We start from the raw sequence: 24,766 nt of genomic DNA on the forward strand, positions 1-24,766 counted from the left end.
TGAATATTATGTGAGGTTACAAATCTAACCAACACATCTCTCCACTGTCAGCACATCAGTTTCTTTATACATGAAATGCCACAATCAAGTCACTGCTTTGCTGTCAATCACACAAACCCTGACTTCACCATGGTGCCCCATTAGATCATCACAGGAGAGGAAGAAACCTTGTCACTCACATCCGACAGACACGTAAATGACTCCTACAGTAAGTATTTCCAGAAGTGCCAATGCACTCTCTATAACCCTTAACTGTCACAGCAGCACTCCATCCCAGTACAGTAGCGAACATGTCTCTATTACCAAGATTGAGTTAGTCATACAGGTACAGCATCGGGTCACGGAAGAGCAGTTCTCACATAATGATTTGCTGTTAATATTAGATTTCATCCCCCATGGGATTGTCACGCTGGAGCTCTTCAAGAAAATGATCTGCCAACTCTCTGACAGCAGGGCTATGAGCTATTTTTATTTATAACACAATGGCATGCTTTTAAAGCGATAATTATTCTGACGGTGATGTTCAGTCTTTTAAATGAACTCTTTGAGAGAGTCTCTTTTAATTCTCTTTTTTTTAAGTCTCTTTTAATTGCGACTGGCATTATTATTGTCATTGCTGCATGTAGCTCTTTTTACAGAGAAGCTAGACTGATCTGTTGTGTTCATACACTGTGTTGAACATGCATGAATGCAAAAACATACTCTATGTGGACTATTCAGCCAAAACAGGAAAATAACGTTGCTCTCCTCAAAAATAACGGGAAAAAATAAAACAATTGTTTGGCAAGATGTTGGGCTTGTACCTTATTCAAGCAGTGCCCTTTTTAACTTTTGCCTGAATGTTGATATTTTTTTTTAAGTGAAGCTCAGATGCTTTAAATGCATGAAAATCTGATTTTGACATGACTTCAAAAGAGAAGCAGAAGGAAGAGGTGGCCCCTTTGCCAAGAGAGAGAGGAGCTAACAGATGGGTTTTACATAAACAGCACAAACATCAAGAACACTGAGCTAAAGAGCTTGGCAGTCTCAGCTGATGAAACAGACCAGGGAGGAATCGAGATGCTTTAATGAGCTTCTCTGTCCTGTGATGCACATACGGAATGTGCAAAGACAAATGGTTAGCTCTTAAAGAGGCAGTTACCGTTATGGTTAGGGTGGCCTTGATTGCCTAAGAACCAACTGGTGAGGCAAACACCTTTCCCACTGGGCACAGACGTCAATTCAACGTCTATTCCACGTTGGTTCAAAGTCATTTCATTGAAATGACATGGAAACAATGTTGATTCAACCAGTGCGTGCCCAGTGTTTTGTTGACAGTAAAGACCCATTAATACGATTTTGAGCAGAGGGATAAGGTAATATTCTACAAGATGTTTACATTTGGATGAAGAAGTTAATTAGTAATTTGGACAAATCATTTTTTTGTGTTAGTTACATTTTAAGGATCGTATTGATTTCCAGAGTATTTACTTGTCAAGAGACGGGAACCTTTACATGTGAGTCAATCATCCAACAGATGGCGCCAGTTGCATATGGATGCTAAGAAACCGTACATGAGACCTACACTAAACCCCAGTGGTTAGAGTAATACTCTCTGTAAGATACACACTGTTTGAGGGTCTAATAAAATAATGAATTACAAGCTCATCACATCCTAATCACAACAACATGGAGGTAATGTAATGTCTTCTCTGACAACCCTGAAAATGTAACACAGCTCTTTCGCTGTCCATGGTGCTGAATTACAGGATCCATGTTGAAGTTGTGTTCTCTACGTAGCCCCTCTTCTCTCTATAGGGGATTGAGACAGATTTCCTCTCTGACAGTTACTTAAAAGACATAGGCTATCTGAGGTCAATCTCTTTGAAGAGTAAGTGTAGCTAGCATGCTCAATATTGCAGGTACTATTCAATAATTCAGTTTATGTGCTCCTAATGGAAGGGTCGGTTGGTGGAGGAAAGAGATGGCAGCAGCCTGTTAGGCACCAGAGAGACATGATGTGTGTCCCAAATGGCACCCTATTCCCTATAGTGTGCTACTTTTGACAAGGGCCCATACTGAACTATATAAGGAATAGGGTGCCATTTTGATAGAGCCATGACAGTCATTTCTCTCAGGGTTCACAGACTGATTATTTACAGCTCATCCTATTACACCCAGCCAGTACTACGAGGGGGAAGTTATAGTGATGTAATTGGATTCCATGTGTCACAGTATTGCTTCAGTCCCTCTCCTTGCCCCAACCAGGGACCCTCTGAACACATCGACAACAGTCACCCATGAAGCATCGTTACCTATCGCTCCACAGAAGCCGTGGTCCTTGCAGAACTACTTCAAGGTCTCAGAGCGAATGACGCCACGGATTGAAACGCTACTAGCACGCACCGCTAACTAGCTAGCTATTTCACACTGGTTACACTCACCCCCTTTGACCTCCTCCTTCTCCGCAGCAACCGGGCAGAGCCCAACTGAGTGATCCGGGTCCACAGCAGCAATGCTATTGCTTCCATCCCTCTCCTTGCCCCAACTTGAGCTCGACCCATGGACCTTCTAAACACATCAACAACTGCCTCCTACAATGCATTTCTCATATTGTAGGTAACGATGCTTCATGGTAGGCAGTTGTTGATGTGATCAGAGGGTCCCTGTTTCGAGCATAGGTTTGGGAAAGGAGACGGACGGAAGCAAGACTGTTACACATAAGACCCCACTTAATGAAATTACCTATTTATTGTTATCGTTAAATCTGGCCAGGGACAATATCTGCTTCGAGAAACTTTAATTACTTTAGAAATCAGGGCTTGTATCTGTTTTTTTATGTATCGATGTTTTCTTTGAAATATAATATATAAGAATATGTCACTGTGGAATGAATTGAGCTATAATATATACTAGGTAAATAGAGATTGAATTTAGAAACACTTGTTGTAAAGCTTGCTTTTGGAAAACGCACATAAATATTACATAATTACATGTTTTATTTTCTGGAATATCACTAATGAGGGGCTAGTTTACTGCTGTCGCAGCATACACTTTTACATATGATCCATTGTCCCGGTTGTCCCTTGAGTGTAAAAAGCTTCCCGTTTCGTAGCCCACTGTTCTGTCTGTCTCATTATACTGTTTCACTGCTGCTGTAGGACACTGAAGGACACCACCACCGCCACCATTTCAATTCAAGTCTTGTATATTCCCTGGAAACCAATCAAGAAAAGACCAGAATAATAATCCCCATCCGCTGCCATGATTCATTTTAATTTTGTTCCACATTTTTCTCTCTGGCTTTTGAGTCACTGGTGAAAGAGGAGCTCCGGCATAAAATCAATGTTCCATTAAAATGTAATGATCAAGAATGGCTTAATAGCGCTCGAACAGATGGCTCTGCTTTTAATATGACCCTATGTTTTAGTAACTCTTACACAGAATATATCGCCACCACCTATATCGGGCCTATTTTATATATCAGTTGATATGGGGACTAGGAAGAATAATTGTCATATTTCTGAGAATTTGATAGATATAGTTGTAGCATTTCAGGCCAGTTGGCCTCTAGATTAGTGGCATAGAAACTATGTCTAACAACAGTGATTTGATGTGGATGCCACTGGACAAAAACTGGTCGAATCAACGTTTCCATGTCATTTAAACAAATCGATTCAATGTGTTGACGTTGAAACAACGTGGAAAACTGATTGAATTTGCAAATAGTAGCCAATGTATGAGAATTTAGTATTTTTTTCCACCCATTTTAAATCCAATAACATGGTGACATTTGACACACGTTGAATTCACTTTAGTTGACAACACAATCAAATGTAAATCAAAATTAGACGTTGAACTGACGTCTGTGTTCAGTGGGATCAGTCTGAAGTAATTAATTGAAAACAAGGAATCTGTTATATTGATAGTGTAGCATAATTCAAATGATGATTTTCTTAATTCCGCTCCAGTTGAATCAGTATCAGAGAGGATGCAGGATCCAGTATATTGTAACAACGTGTTATGTATGAAGTGAATAGGTTGTCTGATTGCTCAGAGGCCTTATCAAGTGAAATAAAAACGGACCTGTAGTTTACTTGTGCTATTGTTTTTATTATAGTTATCACCATTATTAATTGTAGCAGAATCAAATAAACCAAAACACCCCACAGCAATCATGGCTTAAATTTATTCACACGTGGTTGAAAATATTAAAGACAGAAAAAGAAATGGAAAGAAAGATAGCGAGAAAAGAAAGTGGAAAATCTGAATCTATGTTTTGAGGACCATATGGAAGGTTTCAAGCAGACCACCATATGTTGAAGGCTTTTGTTATGGTAATAATTTTTGGCACTTTTCATCATTGCGCAGACAAGCTTGGCAAATAAATAAAAGGAAAAAAAGAAAAGAGAAAAAGAACATGGACCAATCTCCCAGTCAGAATACACAGAGTAGTGGAGTGTTGTTGGTAACCTATGATACAAGTCAGTATTTGACGTCAATCTATGTCTGAGGACGTCAGGAGATGAAGTGGAAACCGGCCACTAGGGGCAACAGTGAGTACAGTTACCTTCAAGTAGTTTTTAGTTTTGCTAGGGTGTTGTGGACGGGGATGGTAGATGGGCATTACCTTAGTGCCAAAGGTTGCATCTTCGATTCCAGCGATAAAAAAATATTTTTTTGATTTTGCTTTAAGCCTATCCCAGAGCTTAACCTCTACCTTAACCATTCGGAGTTAATGCCTAACGGTAATAATTCGGAGTTAATGCCTAAGCTTAAACCTAACCTTAAAAATGTGGAGTTAATGCCTAAACTTAACCTTAAACACGTTGAAATGTGATGTTTGGAACAGCTTCGAAATTTGATGTTTGAGAAACATGGATGAACGTCTAATTCCGACATGAGATTGTGAGAGCTTGTTGCAGCTATGATGGATTTTAATTAAGACTTTCCCAGATTCACATTCCCACCCACACTGCAGTTGATAACTGTATTTGTCTTCTTTACAAAAGACAACATAAACAAAGAGAGCAAACAAGTAAATGTCCACATGCATTGTCATTATTATTGCTGGGATATATATACAGTACCAGTAAAAAGTTTGGACACACCTACTCATTCAAGGGTTTTTCTTTCTTTATACTATTTTTGTACATTGTAGAACAATAGTGAAGACATCAAAACTATGAAATAACATATATGGAATCATGTAGTACCCAAAAATGTGTTGAGTCCAAATTTTAGATTTTTGGTTCCAACCTCCGTGTCTTTGTGAGACGCAGAGTAGGTGAAGAAATTATTTCTGCATGTGTGGTTCCCACCGTGAAGCATGGAGGAGGAGGTGTGGTGGTGTGGGGGTGCTTGGCTGGTGACACCGTCTGAGATTTATTTAGAATTCAAGGCATACTTAACTAGCATGACTACCACAGCATTCTGCAGCAATACGCCATCTCATCTGGTTTGCGCTTAGTCCCACTATCATTTATTTTTCAACAGGACAATGACCCAACATACCTCCAGGCTGTGTAAGGGCTATTTGACCGAGAAGTAGAGTGATGGAGTGCTGCATCAGATGACCTGGCCTCCACAATCAGGGAAAGGAAAAGCAGCCAACAAGTGCTCAGCATATGTGGGAACTCCTTCAAGACTGTTGGAAAAGCATTCCAGGTGAAGCTGGTAGAGAGAATGCCAAGTGTGTGCAAAGCTGTCATCAAGGCAAAGGGTGGCTACTTTGAAGAATCTGAAATATAAAATACATTTTGATTTGTTTAACACTTTTTTGGTTACTACATGGTTCCATATGTGTTATTTCATAGTTTTGATGTCTTCACTATTATTCTTCAATGTAGAAAATAGTAAAATAAAGAAAACCCTTGAATGAGTAGGTGTGTCTGGTACTGTATATATATATATACAAATATGTTTACAAAATTGTCAAAGAGGAACAATGTTTTCCTTTCTCAAACTCTGAAAAAAATGTTTCAAAACAAATTAGCGCTTACTTTTCTGCATTTAGGGTTTTCTGCATTTAGGGTTTCTATTCATTTTTGGGACAATATAAATTAGATTTGACAACCAAAACAAGATCTGTATTGGAAATACAGTGCAGTTTCATTGTGATATTGCTCAGAACAAACATGGATCCCCCTATCAAGTAGCAGAATGAGCTTCAAAATAATTTTGAGCTTCAGTAACCAGAAAAACAACAATTTCCTTTTTAACTCAAAATACTCTACAAATGAAGTACCTGTAAACACATATTCCACAAGTTGCTGTGGAAACAGGTGGTTTTTCCACAACACGTACAGTATGGTCACCAAGCCTATCATGAGACAAAACTACATCTTTAGGATGAAAACCAAAGGTTAATATAGAGGTCAGGGTCATTATATGAGTTGAGTGGTAGTGGTGAAATAGAGGGAAGTATGAAACGATAAGAGAGAGACTCAGTTTATTCCCTGCAGGTTTTTAAAGGAGAACTCACCATTACTGTGACTGTGTCATCCATTTAGAATATGCAAATAGCTGACAGTGCATTTGCCTGCTGGTGCTCGACCTTCCCCTTGGAGGTCACTCACCAACTCAATTACTCTCCCTATCTGCAGTCTGTCTGCAAACACCTGTTATCCTCCCACACGACACAGTCCTCTACCAATCCCAGACTAGCACATCTCACACATCACTAAACCACACGTCTCATGAAAACCAGTTAGAGGGGGAGAGGGGTTATGATGTGAGGTGGGAGGGGATGGAGTGTATTATTATCTTATTACAATAACTGAGTCTTTGTCATTAAGAGATTTAGGTGGCTATCAGACATGAACAGACATGAAGAAAGGAATTTGTATAAAACCTTCATTGTCAATTGATGGATGAACATCCATTTTGTTGTTACATTAATCATAATGATACATTTTACATTTATATAATTATCTTGCTTCTAGTCACCGCTAATCCCAAAAAGAAACATATGGATTCAACATAGAGTGATCTGCCAAACAGCTTAATTTTGGAAGCGCCCGTGATTGTGAAAAATGCCTATCATAATAAATGTGCTAAACTCTGTATCACCCTGATGCCTTACACCATTATTTTCAGCCTTCCAACCAAGTGACAATTTTGGGAAGTGCTGTTTTTATTTTCTAGTATTGTACTTTAAATGTCTAGTAAACATCTAAGGTATTTTCAAGGCATATTGACGTTGCACTGCTAGACCAGGCTACAGAAACCTATCCAGTCTTCATCATAAGGAGTAAAGCAACTATATTGTGGTAGACAGCCAATCTCTCGATTACTGACTTTTCCCTTTTCCAGGGCATTAGTGGCGTGCAGCAATGCTCTGGCATGGTAATCTTGAGAGCAATTGGGGTCGACACTGTTTTATAATTACTGCATTGCTATTATTATCGCCTGGCTAATCCACCTGGGAAAAAAAGCCTTCCCATTGCCATTATCTCCTCTGGCATGATAATTGGGGCTCCTCAGTCCTCCTTCCAACTAACTCAACCTGTCAGGATTCTGGAATACAGCTCTGTGAGTTGTGGAAGACAAGCCAGCTGGTAGAATAGAATGTGTCTCAGAATAACCTGATTCCCCCTATCCTATTCAGAGGGTTGAATAAGGAAGACTTTGATGTTATATATGTGGAAAATGTTAAATTTCATGGGATTTCTTATAAAACACAATAGTAATGTTTGCTACAGTTTTGCATGACATGATTAAGGGTCAATCTTCGGCCAATACACGGAGGGAGGCAGTTGAGTGTACTCTATTTCAGGTAACAACAAGATGGAGGATATCTTAACACGTCTTGTTCATCTGTTTCATTTTATTGCCCTAAATTGACTGCAAACAGGACAGCTTTGATTATTATTAATATACATGTCAATTGCCGTACCAGTGAAGTTATTATTGCCGTGAAACAAATATAATCTGCATTCATCATTTGTTTGAAGTTACCGCTGATACTAGACATTGTTCCTCTTTAAAAAAACAAAGTCCAATGGACTCTCTACAGTTTCATGCATATAAACATTTTCTTTAAAGATCAGCAGCATCTTACAAGGTCAATGGAAAGTCAGGTTTCAACACGTGAATAGACAAATATTGTGATGGCATAAATAAATAGATGAATAAATTAACAATCATGTAAATGAATAAATAAAAGACATAGATAAATTGACAAATAAATAAATAGTCACATAAATAGAGAAAAACATTATGTACAAGGTAGTAGGATGATTTACATCTAATGGTAGAAAGAGCTTTCAGCAACATATAAATACAAAAACGATTCCTTTGTAACTGAGGGTGCATGTCATGAGATCATACCTTTTCCTTTTTGAGGTAATAGAAAAAGAGGGGTGCACGTCAGAGAGTGTATAATGAACATTGCTTATTACGTAAGACTGAGGGAAACACCACAGAGTGGCAAAGTTCATGCAAGCCACTGCGGTGGAGGAAGAACAGGGATGGTTTTCATTGCTATAGACAGGTCACTGCACAATGCACATGGCACTTATAACAACAGATCGGTAGATTTGGTTTGGCTCCCAGTGTTATTATTGTTCTAGTTACCAGTATGATGAAGAGCGTATACTTTGATTCCCGCCGGAATCTTGTGATAACACAACCTGTTCAACAGGTTTCCATAACAACTCAGAACAACTGCTCTGATGGAACTGACAATGACCCCTGGTTCATGATCCTAATTGTTCTCAGCTGATGTAGTTTGCCTTTAGGTTTTGTTCAATAGGTTGGCTGGAAGCTTTTGGAATACCCACAGTTACAAAGATGCTTTGCTTTTAAAAAATCAAGGAAGAATTGGCACAAAAAATAAACAACAAATTCAGTCGGACAATAGAAAAAGAACACCTATTGAATTAAAAACATATGTGTGACAAAAAGGGTATGTTTTTAACTTTTAAATGATCTCCCATTTTTTGAAAATACTGTCATAATTCACATTTTCATAAAAAGTTCATGTTGGCAGTTGCAAAAGAATTCAATTCTTAGCAAATAAAAAGCAGCATAAAAATACAAGAGGTCATTTTTGTCTCTAAAAAACAAAAGAACACTGTTACTGTCCTTTTTTTATGTTTTTTTTTTCCTGTACTATTTTCTATAAAATATCAGGAATCTAAATATTATTACTATTGATATCAATATCATTATAGTCATTGATAAAAATTCACATGCCAGGCCTCATATATAATTGTGTGTGTGTGCGTATGTGGGTGTGTGTTTGTGTGTGTGTATGCTGTGTTTGTGTGTGAGCTAAAAACAAGTCTTTATTTGGGGGATGGGTGTTTTGATTGTATGTATCTGTGGACGATTAGCTACTGTGCAGGGGGGGGGGGATCCAGCATATTTAGAAATTGTTTTTGCCATAATCAGAACAGTTTTCTTCACGTAATCTCAGTGAAAATATTGCTTTCTATAAAAGGGAAGAAAAAAGGGATGTAGGGCAGAGTGAAGGGGGTTATTGGTTGTAGAACCTAGGGTTCCAAATTCTGCTTCCGTTCTTCTGGTTCCGCCAGCTAGTTCTCAGAGCAGGACTCGTCGTCATCTTCGTCCCCAGATCCCTTGAAGCAGGCTGACTCATAGTGCTTGTTCAGGTAGGATTTCAGGGCGAAGGTCTTATTGCAGCGCTTGCAGCGGTAGTGCTTGAAGGCAGAGTGGGTTTGCATGTGGGCGCGGAGGTTTGAGCGGTCAGCAAAGGCTTTGCCGCAGTGGGCGCAGGCGAACGGTTTCTCCCCGGTGTGCGAGCGCATGTGGCCCTGCAGGAGCCAGGGCCGGCTGAAGGCCTTGCTGCACACATCGCACTTGTGCTTGAGGTCATGGGTGAGGATGTGCATGGCCAGCGCCGGCATGGACACATACACTTTATCGCAGGTGGGACACTTGCGTGCCATCTTGCTATCCAGGCTACGGTGCGTCTGCTTGTGCCTGCTGAGGTTGGATGAAGTGGCGTACGTCTTGCCGCACTCATTGCAGGAGTGGCGGGCCGTGCCGGCGGCCCCTGCCTCCCTCTCCTCCGTGGCATCGGCATTGGACGTGACAGAACTACCTCCCTTACGGCCGTCACCGTCTCCCTTCCGCCGCGAGCGCCCGTCGGAGATGAAGAAGGCATCCATGGTATAACCCTCGGTTGGGGCCTCCGCCTCGCCGCTGTAGAAGCCGCTGGCCGTCATGCCGGACTGGGGGCTGTCAGGGTGCTCCAGGTCAGGGTCACAGTACTCCTCGCCCCCACTGCTCACCTGGGTGTAAAGGGGGTCAGACACTGGCGAGGCCAGCTTGAGCTCCATCTTCTTCTCCCCCTGGTATACCGATGGCGTGATGTAATCCTGGATGTAGCCTGGAGAAAACACACACAATAATAGTTAGAGTAAGGCAAAACACACACACACACACACACACACACACACACACACACACACACACACACACACACACACACACACACACACACACACACACACACACACACACACACACACACACACACACACACACACACACACACACACACACACACACACACACACACACAGTCTACAGTAGTCTACAGTAGACCATGGGTTGTGGTGGTAGATAAGTCTATTGTGATGTGATTACACGATTATTATTGATGATTGCCTCTTGTAAATTATGAAACAATAGCATAAAAACATACAAAACACATTGCAATTTCCTCAAATCACACAGAATTTACCACAGGCCTCGGACTGTTACGCTGCTGCAGAACATTATTCACAGCATTCAGCCTTATTACACAGTTTCAGTGCAGATGAGTGGTGGCTGCTAAATACAGATAATAGCTCATTAAATAGACCTGTGAAAGAAGGCCCCTCTTATTACACAAAGTGGTCTCATTGATTAGGCACCCTTTCTTCCCATGATAAGACTTTCTCACAATAAGGTATGTCAATCCTCTGTGACTATCTCTTTGCTGTGTTTGCCCAATTTAAGCCGGAACACGCTGGGCCCATCAGACACACTGTCAAGGGTCTGGGGTGACTGTCTACCACACTATAAATTAATTTATCTAAACCAGGGGCATCAAGCACCACATAAATCTGACGGGGCACAAAGTATGTGAAGTTGGAGAATTTTTTTCAAACACCTGAAACAGCTTTTTCCTGCAATCTAGAGCCATAATCATAATGCTTAATTCTATGCAAAACAATATATGGTTTACTGACTGGTCGTTCATTTTTTAAAGAAACAAAATATGCTTCTCTACATCTCTGCTAAAATTTGGGTAAAAGATTGAAAGAATGTGAGTCTTATTCAGTACATTTAGTAATTGCTTGCTTTTCTAAAGTCTGCCAACCTTGCCAGCAAGCATGCCAGATAAGACAGTTAGACAAGCTAGCTACTCTAACTGGATTGATAGCCTGACGGCTTCTTGGTAGCTATAGCTATAGTTATGAGGTTGGGAGATTGGGAACCTATCTGGGCTAGCTAAAGCCAACTTCATAATATTGCTAGGTGGCTAGTAGTACAGAGAAATATATATGTTTTTCATTTTACATGACAAATCTGATGGGGCTAGTGCCCCCTATGGGCATGATGCCTCTGATCTCAACAGAGTAGCACTTCCAGGATATTTCCAACATTTCTCACTAGATTATTGACTGATGTTACATTACAGACGGGCAATCTTTTTGTCTAGACAATTTTCTGTCCCTCCTTTAATTGTGAGGCAGCCAAGTGAAGCTGAAAGGTTTCCTGGCAGCTGTAAAGAGCTAAATATGAAGTAACATTAGCCGAGTTCATCCACACACTTGTATGCATTTATCTAAACATGTTCCACTTTAATAGCTTCCTAGAATATAGGACAAACCTACGATTACAATTGGAATGTGTGGTGCAAATCCTGCCCTGGGAGAAGTAGTGCATAACTGCAGAAAAAACCCATTCCTAAGCACTGTGTGCAGCATGCGGTGGAAATTAACTATTGACTGTTTTTTAATGAAATTCTAAGTTTCTTGCTGATCAATATGCCATCATCTGTAAAATAGTACAGCTGTTGGAACACACTGTGTGAGGGGAAATAAGACAGAAGTAATGCAGGCTCGGGCACAGAATAAAGTGACTGGAGAGGACAACACAATGATAGCCTATTGCACATGGTTCAGTGATGGAAAGGTTAAGCTGAAACATGATAAACAGGATTACCAACAGAACAAAATGGCTATAGTGTTTGTGAAGAGGGTCACCTGTATGCAACAGTAAGCTCGCTGAAGTGCCTTTAAGAATCAGGTCATTCGAAAATCCATTTAAGTGCTCTCTTAGAATGCTGTCTCCATTCCCAAGGGGTCCCTCTCAGAGCCCATTCCTTGTCAAAGGCATTACCATGATACTGTGGGACTGGGAGACTGGGATCTTACAGGAAGGCAGGGGTGGTATTTGGTCAAACGCATCATCTCTTGTTGACTAGTTAACAACTTATGATATTTGGGAGATGTAGCCTATAGTAAAGAAATCATTCTAAAAAGACTTCTTAAGGTAATTGTAATTCTTACTTCATAGGCTATTTCAAGTATATAACACATTGTTATATTTTCTCCCAACATCTAAAATGAGACACTATCTCATCCAATATAGAGTACCCTAAAGAGAGCACAGGAAAAGAGTCAAACATACTGTAAACAGCAACAGATTGTTATTGGAACATACAGTATATGGACATCTTGTTTTCTATTCCCTTGGTTAATTGCACATATGTAATTCGTTTCAATTACTTAAGGTCAGACAGAGAGTTCATCATTTGTGGCTGAACTAATGCTGTATGAAACTTTGCAGTACAGCAACTCATTCCTCTAATGCAAAGCAAGCATGTAATTAATGGACTCCCTCTCCCTCTCCCACCTTCCTCCTTTGTTGTTCGACAGACACTTCAAGTCAAATGTCTCCACAATGGAGGAAAATCCGTTGGCGCAGCCTAAGTGCTGATGCAAGGCATTTCAACAGTGTTATGATTTCTCTGGGATTTCATTGAGCAGACAAGAAGGCTTCCTTCCTAATGCAATAGACTATAATGTTTTTTTTCCTCCAGTCAAAATTATTTCTTTCTCAAAGGAAGAGGAGTAGTGTTTATTATTGACACGACAATAGAATGAGACGAACATCTTTATAAAGGATTGTAATTTCAACCGCATAGTTTATGTAAAGAAGTCATGTTTGTGCAATGAATCTGGTTCCATAACTTCATCATAACCTTGTGCATTTGTGTAAATATAACACACGTTTATTTATCCTCATAATCTATCATTTCAAAATACATATTTAGTTAAATTGACCATTCACTACAGCCATCATTTGTGAATAACAACAACACAGTGCAAACATGTGCTTTTGTTATTGGTTGCTGTTGCAAATCTAAAATCACTGAATCACAGTAGTATGTGATGTGATGGAATAACAAGTGGGCATCGTTCGTTCACAGATTGAGCTGAACTGTAAAGCTATCTGCTCATTGCCAGACAAAATAACAAAGAGAGACAGATGTCTGGCATCCTAAATATGGCCACAAAATGGGAGCGAGCTGAAACCTGACTGACTGAAAGTGAAGGACGTCTCTCTCTGGCTCTGGCTCGGGCTCGGGCTCTGGCTCGGGCTCTGGTTCTGGCTCGGGCTCTGGCTCTGGCTCGGGCTCTGGTTCTGACTGGACTTGGGCGTAGCATGATGTCCAGTCCTAATGCTGCTCACTGTGCAGCTATGTGCCCTTTCTTCTATGTTTACTGTATACCCTTGGTCACGTGGCCCATCGTCAATGCTGCCCGAAGCATTTCTGTATTTTTCTCCCTCTCTCTCTCCTCCTCGCCCCCACCCCAGCTAACCCACCTCCCCCGGCCGTACTGTACATGGCTGAAACTCTACCTCTGCTAGTTTTCAAACGCCCGGAAGGAGGAGAAAGATGTAGCGGATGGATGGGGGTGGGGAGACTGTGCATGCATGCTCTGGTTGGGTGGGAAGGGAGGGGGGTAGAGGGGGGTTCGGACTGTGATGGAAACTCAAGGACAATAACAGCTAAGGACAAATGTATCATCCGGCACTCATCTTTCATGTTCATACCTTTTTCAGTTTGTCATCCTATATGTTAATATCTCAATTTGTCATCCTGTATGTTTCAGGCACACAGTAATTTGTGCAAGTAATACAAATTCAGATACACATGTCTACAGATGTGCGGCACGTTTTGCTCCCCAATTTGCATAAGCTGATCCTCTGCTGTGACCTGAATTGTGTCTGCCTATCATCAGAGTCAAAAAAAAGTCTGGGAGCACGATGGGGGTGGGGTGGTGGTGCTGGAGAGGATTATTTGCGATACGGATGCAAAATCAGCCGGATTTATGTAACATCTGCTATTAATTCCCAGACAACAGGCATGTCAAGGGGTGAAGAGGCACTATTTCACCTAACAACCACTTATACACAAACAAAAGACAATTCCAACTGTGTTTACTATGTTGATATCATGGGGCATTCTGATTCTGGAATGAACAACTTAACCTGTTTCTCCAAAGGGAGCAGTGATACAGTAGCACACCCTAGACAACGGCAGGCAGGACGTGTGTGTGCTGTGCAGAGGTATGCAAACTCACCATTCTCACTGAGACGAACCCCCAAGTTGGTCACAGAGTCAGTGATGGAGCGTGTGAAAGGAGTGAATGAGTCGTCCAGGTGGTGATGGTGATTAGAGGCAGCATTGGATGAAGAGAAATCATCTAGCTTGATTTTCTTCACCAAAAACGAACGGGGCATGTTTCAAAGAATAAAAAACACACAGACCCGAGAATCACGCATGAGAAGAAAAGAGAAGACCCCCAAAGAAAGCAGCAAACAGGCAGAGCTGGAGCCGGCTGACGGTAGTAGTAATCCTTGTGTTAAACGAAAAGACAACCTCTAAAAAACATAAGAGAATGAAAGAAAATGGAAACCAGTGGAGAACAAGGCTGACGGCAATGCTGTGTGTTACTCTATGGCTCCCCCAGCTTTCAAAAAGATAAAAAATCTTCTGGTTCAGCACTGGATAGCTCCTGTGATGCAGCACGCTTAAAGGACCAGAGAGAAGAGAGTGAGAGAGAGAGCGTGGAGGAGGGAGGGGAGAGAGAGACTGTCGGACTAGCTGAGATCAGCGATCTCTCCAGCTTTTATATGGGGCACAGGCAGTGGAAGATCAGGTGGTGCTGCGAAATGGAGCTGCTTAGCTTTAATCCATCAAATGTCCCCGGGGACACACATCAAATTACTACTGAACCGTCTGTGCATTCATTCGCACACAGTCAGAGGAGAAAGAACACAGCCAGACCCCCCCCCCCACACACACACACACACACTGCCCCCACTACTACCACCCCCCTTTCACCCCCTCTTATGCTCCATGGCATGCTCAGAGGAGGAGTAAAAGAGAGGGCGGGCAGACAATGGAGACATGTGGATGAGAGCACATTCAGTGTCCTGTCTCCCATTGTTTTCAGATGAAGTGGCACAGTTTATGTTTGCCTTGTTACAGGCACTGCCTCGCTTCCTCCTCATCCTTTCCTCTCTGTCACCTCACTACCTCTCCCCATTCCAAACTATCCTTGGCTGAAACGAAAGTAGACATATCCTACTGTAATTCCACAATTCACATTTTCCTCCGTAATTCTCCATGAGAAAATGTTTGAATTGGAAATGGATTTTTAGTTACCTTCCTGATTGACTGCATTGGAATGAAATTGACTCCAACCCTGACACATGCACTGTAGAGTTTCATGAAAGTGATTTCAGCACTGTTTATCTGTTTATCCATGGATGTATTAGGAGCATTCCTGGCAAACTCTCTAGAATTTTCTTCCCTGACGGTGCGGCACAGATGTGTTTCCTGCTATGCATGAAAATGTATTATCTGTTTAATTACATCTTTTTGATTAGAGTGAAATGCAAAATTAGACCCACATCTGCTAATTAGTGAGGTCATTTCTAGATTGATTTGGGTTGATAATATTAAAGCATAGCTGGCATCAAATACTTCGATATCTACATATTCTGTAATATTTCTTATTTCAAAATATTGAACAGTTTTCCTTTTAGAATTCTGTCAGAAAGGGTCAATGTATCTGACAAATATACATTGGAGACTGTAGAAATCTTACATAACAAGACTTGATTTCTCATTTGTAGAACACTGAGGAGCCTTTTACTGTATGTCAGTCATGCGTATGAACTCTCATCATTCTCAATAATCAATCAGGAAAACCATGCACAGCAATGCTGGATCATACAGTAAAACATTGTCATGCTGCAATGATACAGTAGCAAGGCTATGGGACAATTTCATGCTGAATTGACAGTCATAAATTGGAAGTGACAGTTTTATAACTGTGCTGCTGCTTGTTTCAACAATTTGGACATACTCTAAGAAACTTGCTACAGCCAAGTTCAGTTATCTAGTCTACAGAGGAGCAGAAATTGAGAAATATGGAGAAAACACTGTGCATCATGCTATGAATGATTTCCCAAAGGTTTGTGGTGTGGGACCAATTACTGAAAGTTGCTGTCCACAGTTTACTGTATAGGCACATGTCTTGTACACATCTGGTATTTCTGGGTCTACTCTCTCAGGGTTCTTGAGTCTATTTAATAGTAATGTTTTTTCCAAGTTCAGCACAACTCTTGCTGGGTTTTAGACATTGTAATTTTGACATCGGAAAGCTACAAGTGTTTCTGACTTCAACAAAAAATCCGCCAGGGGGATAAATTAAAGTTAACTTTTTTAACTAACATCGAACTTCTCCAGCAGTTTTTAACCGACCTCTAGTTTGACTCTGCGGTCTGAACTGAGGTTTATCTGTGGCAGAGGCCCTCCTCATTCTTCTGCTTTCTGTACGGTGCAGTGGAGCACAACCAGGGCACCCCTCTCTGATTCAGACATGGCAAGCAGACATTAACATTACACACATAAAGATAACGCTCTGAAGAAACATTGAGGCACTGATAGCAACTCAACCTAATGGAGGAAGGAAACCTCCGTTGAGAAAGAAGCATCCTCAGCACCAACGTGTCAGTCCTCCCAGTTCTATTGCCCTACATTTAAGTGGTTTTACAGTGTTATTTGTTGTATTCATATGGTTGTGTGGTTAACTTTTATGTCTGAACATTTGCTTAACTGGCTATATTTTGACAGGATACACAGTATTCAACCATTCAACCATGAATGATCCTGATTTCATATTTGAGACCAACAACTGCTAGTTACAGGTGACAGGTTACAGGTTGCCTCTCGCCCTATCACTCCTCTCCACTTCCCTGATGTTCCAGTCCATTAGAACCCCCTCAGACTCACTCTGACATCTGATCACTGCCTCGGGACAAGTGTTGCCATGGTGACAGCCCCCTCAGGGTTAGTGGGAGTGGGACGGCTTTACCCTCCCCAGTAGTCGGGGCAGGGGCTTGGGTTGTATCCACAGTCTGGTCAGAGGGGGAGGCAGCGACACTATCTCAACTGCATTAACATACTGTACAGCCTCAGAGGGCTGTGGAAAGCTGGCCAGCTGAATGTTAAATGTCTTGGGTTTCTTCTTGTTTGAGGCAATTCCTCCGCTAGAGATGCTGTGAAGCCCAAAACAGAGGAGATAAAGCCATTGGAGAAGAAATCACATGTAAAGCAATTCAATCCCTTAATTTACTTTCAGGCTAATTCATCTCAGTAACTTCTTTAGAAATCAAGGATTTCGTTTGAATAGAGAGAAAATAAAGCCATTGAAACAGCTCTTCTTCTGAAAAGGTAGTGGTGCCTAAGGAGTCCAGGACACAGCCCATTGTGCCACTTATAATGTTACCATGAGTGTGAGTCAAGGTGCTCAGAGTCCATTAGGCACAACCACCATCTATAATTCACCTCACTCTGCCTTACTGGGTTAGTGCAGCAAGCCAATATTCCCTCATACTGTTTTATCATAGAGGCTCTGTCGTGTGCTGTATCAAATAGTGTTGTGCTGTTTTATGATAAACATCCTATACTGATGATAAGTGACTCAGCGTATAGGGATGATTTGGTCGCGATAACAGTTTATCCAGAAAAATCAAACTGAGAACGATGAATAATATTCTCTGCATTGGAATACAAATAAATAAATAAACCCAGACTACAGCAAATAACTGAATAATTGTTATATATAGCGCATTCCAATGTCATGCACACCTGTTCTTCTGTTGTAAATAACAAACTGATCAGCCCTAGAAAAGAGAAGAAGGTCGAGAAGACAATATTTCGTACTTTATTGAGGACTCCCGGCTCAACATAAAGGGAGTGAATGGGCTTTAACTGTTTCCACTGCCACACTATATCAAATGCAAGTTGGCATATATCACTCATGCCCTATTTGGCTTGTGTATTACTGTTGTTCTGTGTGTGTGCTTTTGTTGTCCACAGGCAACTGTACAATAAGTGGGGCAATTAACTGTGAAAGGCAGAAAGAAGCTAACATGTTCCTATCTCTCTTTGGTGGGTGAGATAATTTATGCTAATAACATCTCCACCAGCTCCAGTCTGCCTAAAAATGATAGCAGACCCTTCATTCTCCCTCGGAAAAATCCTTTTCATCCTCTAGAAAAAGCTGTTTCTCAACACCTTGCAAGAAGACAGCTGCATGGAAATGAATGAATATCTCTCAGACAGAGCCCAGACAGAATTGGATTTTCAATGTTCCACAACTATCAATATATAATGGTAAATACACTCACTCACACTCACTCATACTGTGAGCCCCTTTGTGGTTAGGAAAGGAAGGAGTAGGCCTACCTAATTAGGATGTATAAACATGAATAACAACCCATTGACCAGTGATATTTAGATACTTTGGTGTGTGTGATAAGATGAGAAAAATGTTGAACATAAATGATACAACAACAAATCTACCCAGCCCAAGGTGGGATCAATATAGAAATATACAATTGTTTTGCAGTGCGAAAAAAAAAGAAATCTCCTCTGTCCTATTGTCTCATTGTGAGCACTTCTTCCCCATTTAGCCTCGTGCACACTTACAACCTGGTCTCCATCTCTCTGTCTCTCTGTCTCCGTCTCTCTCTCTCACCTTCTTTCTCGCCCTCTCTCTCATTCCCTATCACTTTCTCTCTCTTTCTCTCCCTTCTTCTCTCCCCCTAGCCCCCATTTTCTCTCCCACTCCCCCAATCTGTTGTTCTTTTCCTCTCAATAGCCACCATCACAGAGAACCCAGGAATGTAGGAAATGTATTCAATATGATGTATGAATGATGTTTCTTAATATCATTTAATCTGCAGCTTAGTACGCTGTTCTAGTGGCATAAATTCCTTTATCATATTATGGATGAGGAGGAAATCACTGGCCGTGCAGAGCGTGTGTTTTCCGTGATGCCAGTTCAATAAATAACACTGGTGAAAGTGAGAGCAATAAAGCATATGCAATCTTCACCATATGGTAGGTAGCTAGCTGCCCACAACCATACACAGTAAAGTGCTCTGTTATTGTCAGCGTGATGAGAAAGTCATTTTCTAAAACCGTCATTTCAACAAGCAGTAAATGTGAATGGAGAGATGCTTGGATTGGACTTAAATAATAGATCTGATTGTTCATCTCCACACCAAAAAAATACTTTATTATTCATAAACATTTCCTCAAAAGGCAAACCTACAACCCAGTACCTTCCAAAGGAATGACGTAGAAGCACCCTAGTGCCATTAAAAAATGTAAAGATCTTGTTTTAAATGTAAAAGCCACTCTCCAAAAGATTTCCTATGTATTCATATCAACCGTTTCCCTTTCTATAGTGATAATTAAATATGAATTATAATTGTCATCACAGCACGTTGCTCTAAGTTATCTCTAAATGATTGTTCCAGTAATCTTATTCTAAGTTAATTGGGTTAATTAATCATCAACAGTCCCCCCTCTAACCCTCCTCCATCCCCCGTCCCCAAAAAGGCATTGCAGGTTTTTTTCATAATATGTTCCATGGACAAGGTCATACCACTTGATAATAGCCTGTCTCTTGCAATTTGTACCCCGACCCAAAAATAGGAGCAACTGCATTAGTGTAATGCTATCAGTCTGTTTGAAATTAGACAACAAATTAGAATATTTGCATGCAGCATGGATGAAGTGGAATGGCCCAATAGACTAAACACAGACCAAAGATGTTAATTGTGTAGCAAGTCCAAAAATACTTTCTCATTTCAGTTGCTCATTTGTCTGTGTGAGCAACACCTGTTTGCTTTAGGGGACAAACCAAGACATGGAGCCCTTGTTTGCCAAAAACCAAGCCCTTTCATGAATAAAATGAAGGAATCTGCAACCAAGCAAATTTTCCATCAGGCAACATTGAAGCAGGCGTCTTTTTTCTCCTCTTATGTGTTTCCCTTCCCACCAATGCTGCTTGTCAGAGAGGTGAGGATCAATTTCCCCCGGATTAGGCTGCCCGTGGAAAATGATTGCTTTTTCTACTACTTAGCAACAATTTTTCAATTTCCTGTGGTCTTTGTTACTCTCAACATTTTTGCAAATGAGCAAAACAGAGGCGAGCAGAGCAGCATTGCTGCCTTTGCGAACTTCACCTTGGGACCGGTCGTCATTTGCATATATATTGAGAGCATACGTTTTTGGTTTATAATAGTCGCCATTCTGGGGTGGGGGTGGGGAGGTGGGAGCGGCTGGCAGGCATTCTGTCACCTGTTATGAGGCCCTTGTCCACGAACAACGCTGAGGCAGACAATAATCACGGTGCTAGGAGACTAGGATCCTAATGCACTGGTGTGGTGGAGTTGCTCTTTTGCTACACACTCTCTTCTATTCCAACAGATAGACTACAGGCTACCACAAAACAAAGACCAATTACCCTGCGGGGGCAGATTTAGCCATAAAATATATTTATAGTTACATTCATTAATCAACATTGCATTAAAAGTCATATAATTGTATGATGTGTAGTCATAATATATGGTTTCTTTGTGTACCTTTATACTGTAGCATTATACAGTGAGTAAACAAAACATTAGGAATACCTGCTCTTTCCATGACAGACTGGCCAGTTGACTTCAGGTGAAAGCTATGATCCCTAATTGATGTCACCTGTTGAATACACTTCAAATCAGTGTAGGTGAAGCGGCGGAGGCAGGTTAAATAAGGATTTTTAAGCCTTGAGACAATTGAGACAAGGATTATGTATGTGTGCCATTCAGAGAGTGAATGGGCAAGACAAAAGATGTAAGTGCCCTTGAACGAGGTATGGTAGTAGGTGCCAGGCACACCGGTTTGTGTCAAGAACTGCAACGCTGATGGGTTTTTCAATCTCAACAGTTTCCCTTTTGTATCAAGAATGGTCCACCACCCAAAAGACAGCCAGCCAACTTGACACAACTATGGGAAGCATTGGAGTCAACATGGGCCAGCATCCCTGTGGATCGCTTTCGACACCTTGTAGTCCATGCCCGAGGAATTGAGGCTGTTCTGAGGGAAAAAGGGGGTGCAACTCAATATTAGGAAGGTGGTCCTAATGTTTTGTACACTCAGTGTACATTACATATAAAATCCCATTCTTTACTTTGAAATTTAACTGCGCAACCATGCATGTTTTGCGTTGCACATCGGTGCGTGTGTAAGTGTGTGTGTGCATTCATAGACCTACATTTGTGTGTTTGAGCACATTTCAAAGGGCATGCAGCTTTTGTGCAGGAGGCACACACACAGACGATGCAGCTGGCAGGCAGAGGCAAGCTGTGTTCACTGTGTTGCTGCCTTGAAGCGTGCAAGTTGGCACACTTACAGAAGGCCGTGGCTCCTGGGTCACCCTTTATATAGGGTGCATAAAAGCTGCCTCCTTACCCGTCTGCTGTCTGCTCCATCCAGAACGGCTGATGGTCATACCAAGGATAATTTAGCTATTTGATTTTTAATTTTAGGACCCCTTTAGGTATCTGCAAAAAATTATTAAAAACAATTATTTGATGAAACATTGAATTTGGCGTTACTGATATTATCCCATAGAGACAAATTGAATAACAGATTCAAACATTGAAAACAAATAGTCCCAGTCTGAGATCCTGAGTGCTCTGGAGCAGGTTTCCATCAAGGATCTCTTTGCTCCTTTCATCTTTCCCTCGACCCTGACTTGTTTCCTAATCCCTGCCACTTAAAAACATCCCCACAGCATGATGCTGCTACCACCATGCTTCACCGTAGAGATAGTGCCAGGTTTCCTCCAGACTTGACGCTTGGAATTCAGGCCAAAGATTTCAATCAATCAATCAATCAAATGTATTTATAAAGCCCTTCTTACATCAGCTGATGTCACAAAGTGCTATACAGAAACCCAGTCTAAAACCCCAAACAGCAAGCAATGTAGGTGTAGAAGCACGGTGGCTAGGAAAAACTCCCTAGAAAGGCCAGAACCTAGGAAGAAACCTAGAGAGGAACCAGACTATGAGGGGTGGCCAGTCCTCTTCTGGCTGTGCCGGTTGGAGATTATAACAGAACATGGCCAAGATGTTCAAATGTTCATAGATGACCAGCAGGGTCAAATAATAATAATCACAGTGGTTGTAGAGGGTGCAACAGGTCAACACCTCAGGAGTAAAGAAAGAAAGAAAGAAAGAAAGAAAGAAAGAAAGAAAGAAAGAAAGAAAGAAAGAAAGAAAGAAAGAAAGAAAGAAAGAAAGAAAGAAAGAAAGAAAGAAAGAAAGAAAGAAAGAAAGAAAGAAAGAATGAAAGAAAGAAAGAAAGAAAGAAAGAAAGAAAGAAAAAGAGAGAGAATTAGAGAGAGCATACTTAAATTCACACAGGACACCGGATAAGACAGGAGAAATACTCCAGATATAACAGACTGACCCTAGCCCACCGACACATAAACTACTGCAGCATAAATACTGGAGGCTGAGACAGGAGGGGTCGAGAGACACTGTGGCCTCGTCCGACGATACCCCCAGACAGGGCCAAACAGGCAGGATATAACCCCACCCACTTTTCCAAAGCACAGCCCCCACACCACTATAGGGATATCTCCAACCACCAACTTGCCATCCTGAGACAAGGCCGAGTATAGCCCACAAAGATCTCCCCCACAGCACAACCGGACAGGAAGATCACGTCAGTGACTCAACGCACTCAAGTCACGCACCCCTCCTAGGACTGGCATGGAAGAGCACCAGTAAGTCAGTGACTCAGCCACTGTAATAGGGTTTGAGGCAGAGAATCCCAGTGGAGAGAGGGGAACCGGCCAGGCAGAGACAGCAAGTGCGGTTCGTTGCGCCAGTGCCTTTCCGTTCACCTTCACACTCCTGGGCCAGACTACACTCAATCATAGGACCTACTGAAGAGATGAGTCTTCAATAAAGACTTAAATTAATTGTCAGATTAAACAGAAGATCTCTTTGTTTCTTGGGACCTAGAACTAGCATCTCTATTTTGTCTCACATGGATAGGCAGACCATTCCATAAAAATTGAGCTTTATAGGAGAAAGCCCTGCCTCCAGCTGTATGCTTAGAAATTCTAGGGACAATAAGGAGGCCTGCGTCTTGTGACCGTAGCGGACGTGTAGGTATATACGGCAGGAACAAATTGGAAAGATAGGTAATGTAACGCTTGTAACGCTTTGGTAGGTTAGCAGTAAAACCTTGAAATCAGCCCTAGCCTTAACAGGAAGCCAGTGTAGAGAGGCTAGCACTGGAGTAATATGATCTCATTTTTTGGTTCTAGTCAAGATTCTAGCAGCCGTGTTTAGCACTAACTGAAGTTTATTTATTGCTTTATCCAGGTAGCCGGAAAGTAGAGCATTACAGTAGTCTAATCTAGAAGTGACAAAAGCATGGATACATTTTTCTGCATCATTTTTGGACAGAAAGTTTCTGATTTTTGCAATGTTACGTAGATGGAAAAAAGCTATCCTTGAAACAGTCTTAATATGTTTGTCAAAAGAGAGATCAGGGTCCAGAGGAACGCCGAGGTCCTTAAAAGTTTTATTTGAGACAACTGTACAACCATCAAGATTAATTGTCAGATTCAACAGAAGATCTTTTTGTTTCTTGGGACCTAGAACAAGCATCTCTGTTTTGTTCGAGTTTCAAAGTAGAACATTTGCCGCCTTCCACTTCCTTATGTCTGAATCACAGGCTTCCAGGGAGGGCAATTTTGGGGCTTCACCATATTTCATCGAAATGTACAGCTTTGTGCCGTCCGCACAGCAGTGAAAGTTAACATTATGTTTCCGAATGACCCAGAGGTAAAATATATAGTGAAAACAATAGTGGTCCTAAAACGGAGCCTTGAGGAACACTGAAATTTACAGTTGATTTGTCAGAGGACAAACCATCCACAGAGACAAACTGATATCTTTCCAACAGATAAGATCTAAACCAGGCCAGAACTTTTAGTGAGTTTGGTACACATCCGGTGGATTAAGAGACGTTTATTATGTTCAACATAGGAGGGCCAAGCACAGGAAGCAGCTCTTTCAGTAGTTTAGTTGGAATGGGATCCAGTATGCAGCCTGAAGGTTAAGAGGCCATGATTATTTTTTATCAATGTGTCAAGAGATATAGTATTAAAAAACTTGAGTGTCTCTCTTGATCCTAGGTCCTATTTGTTGCGATTGCAAACGTAATAAAATGGTGGTCCGATAGTCCAGGATTATGAGGAAAAATATTAAGATCCACAACATTTATTCCATGGGACAAAACTAGGTCCAGAGTATGACTGTGGCAGTGAGTAGTTCCGGAGACATGTTGGACAAAACCCACTGAGTCGATGATGGCTCCGAAAGCCTT

At 41.3% G+C, this 24,766-nt stretch overlaps 1 protein-coding gene across 1 annotated transcript; it reads right to left on the reverse strand.

Moving 5' to 3' along the window:
* Window positions 1–4,149: 4,149 nt before the first annotated feature.
* On the reverse strand, window positions 4,150–15,226 carry scrt2 (scratch family zinc finger 2). Its single transcript, XM_071347822.1, has 2 exons — window positions 14,592–15,226; window positions 4,150–10,336 (listed from the first exon to the last, which is right to left on the reverse strand). Exons 1-2 carry the CDS (start codon window positions 14,749–14,751, stop codon window positions 9,519–9,521), a joined length of 978 nt encoding a protein of 325 aa, XP_071203923.1. The 5' UTR covers window positions 14,752–15,226; the 3' UTR covers window positions 4,150–9,518.
* Between the last annotated feature and the right edge of the window lie 9,540 nt (window positions 15,227–24,766).

This window comes from Salvelinus alpinus, chromosome 17 (assembly GCF_045679555.1).
Source record: "Salvelinus alpinus chromosome 17, SLU_Salpinus.1, whole genome shotgun sequence".
In the NCBI taxonomy this organism is placed as follows: domain Eukaryota; kingdom Metazoa; phylum Chordata; class Actinopteri; order Salmoniformes; family Salmonidae; genus Salvelinus; species Salvelinus alpinus.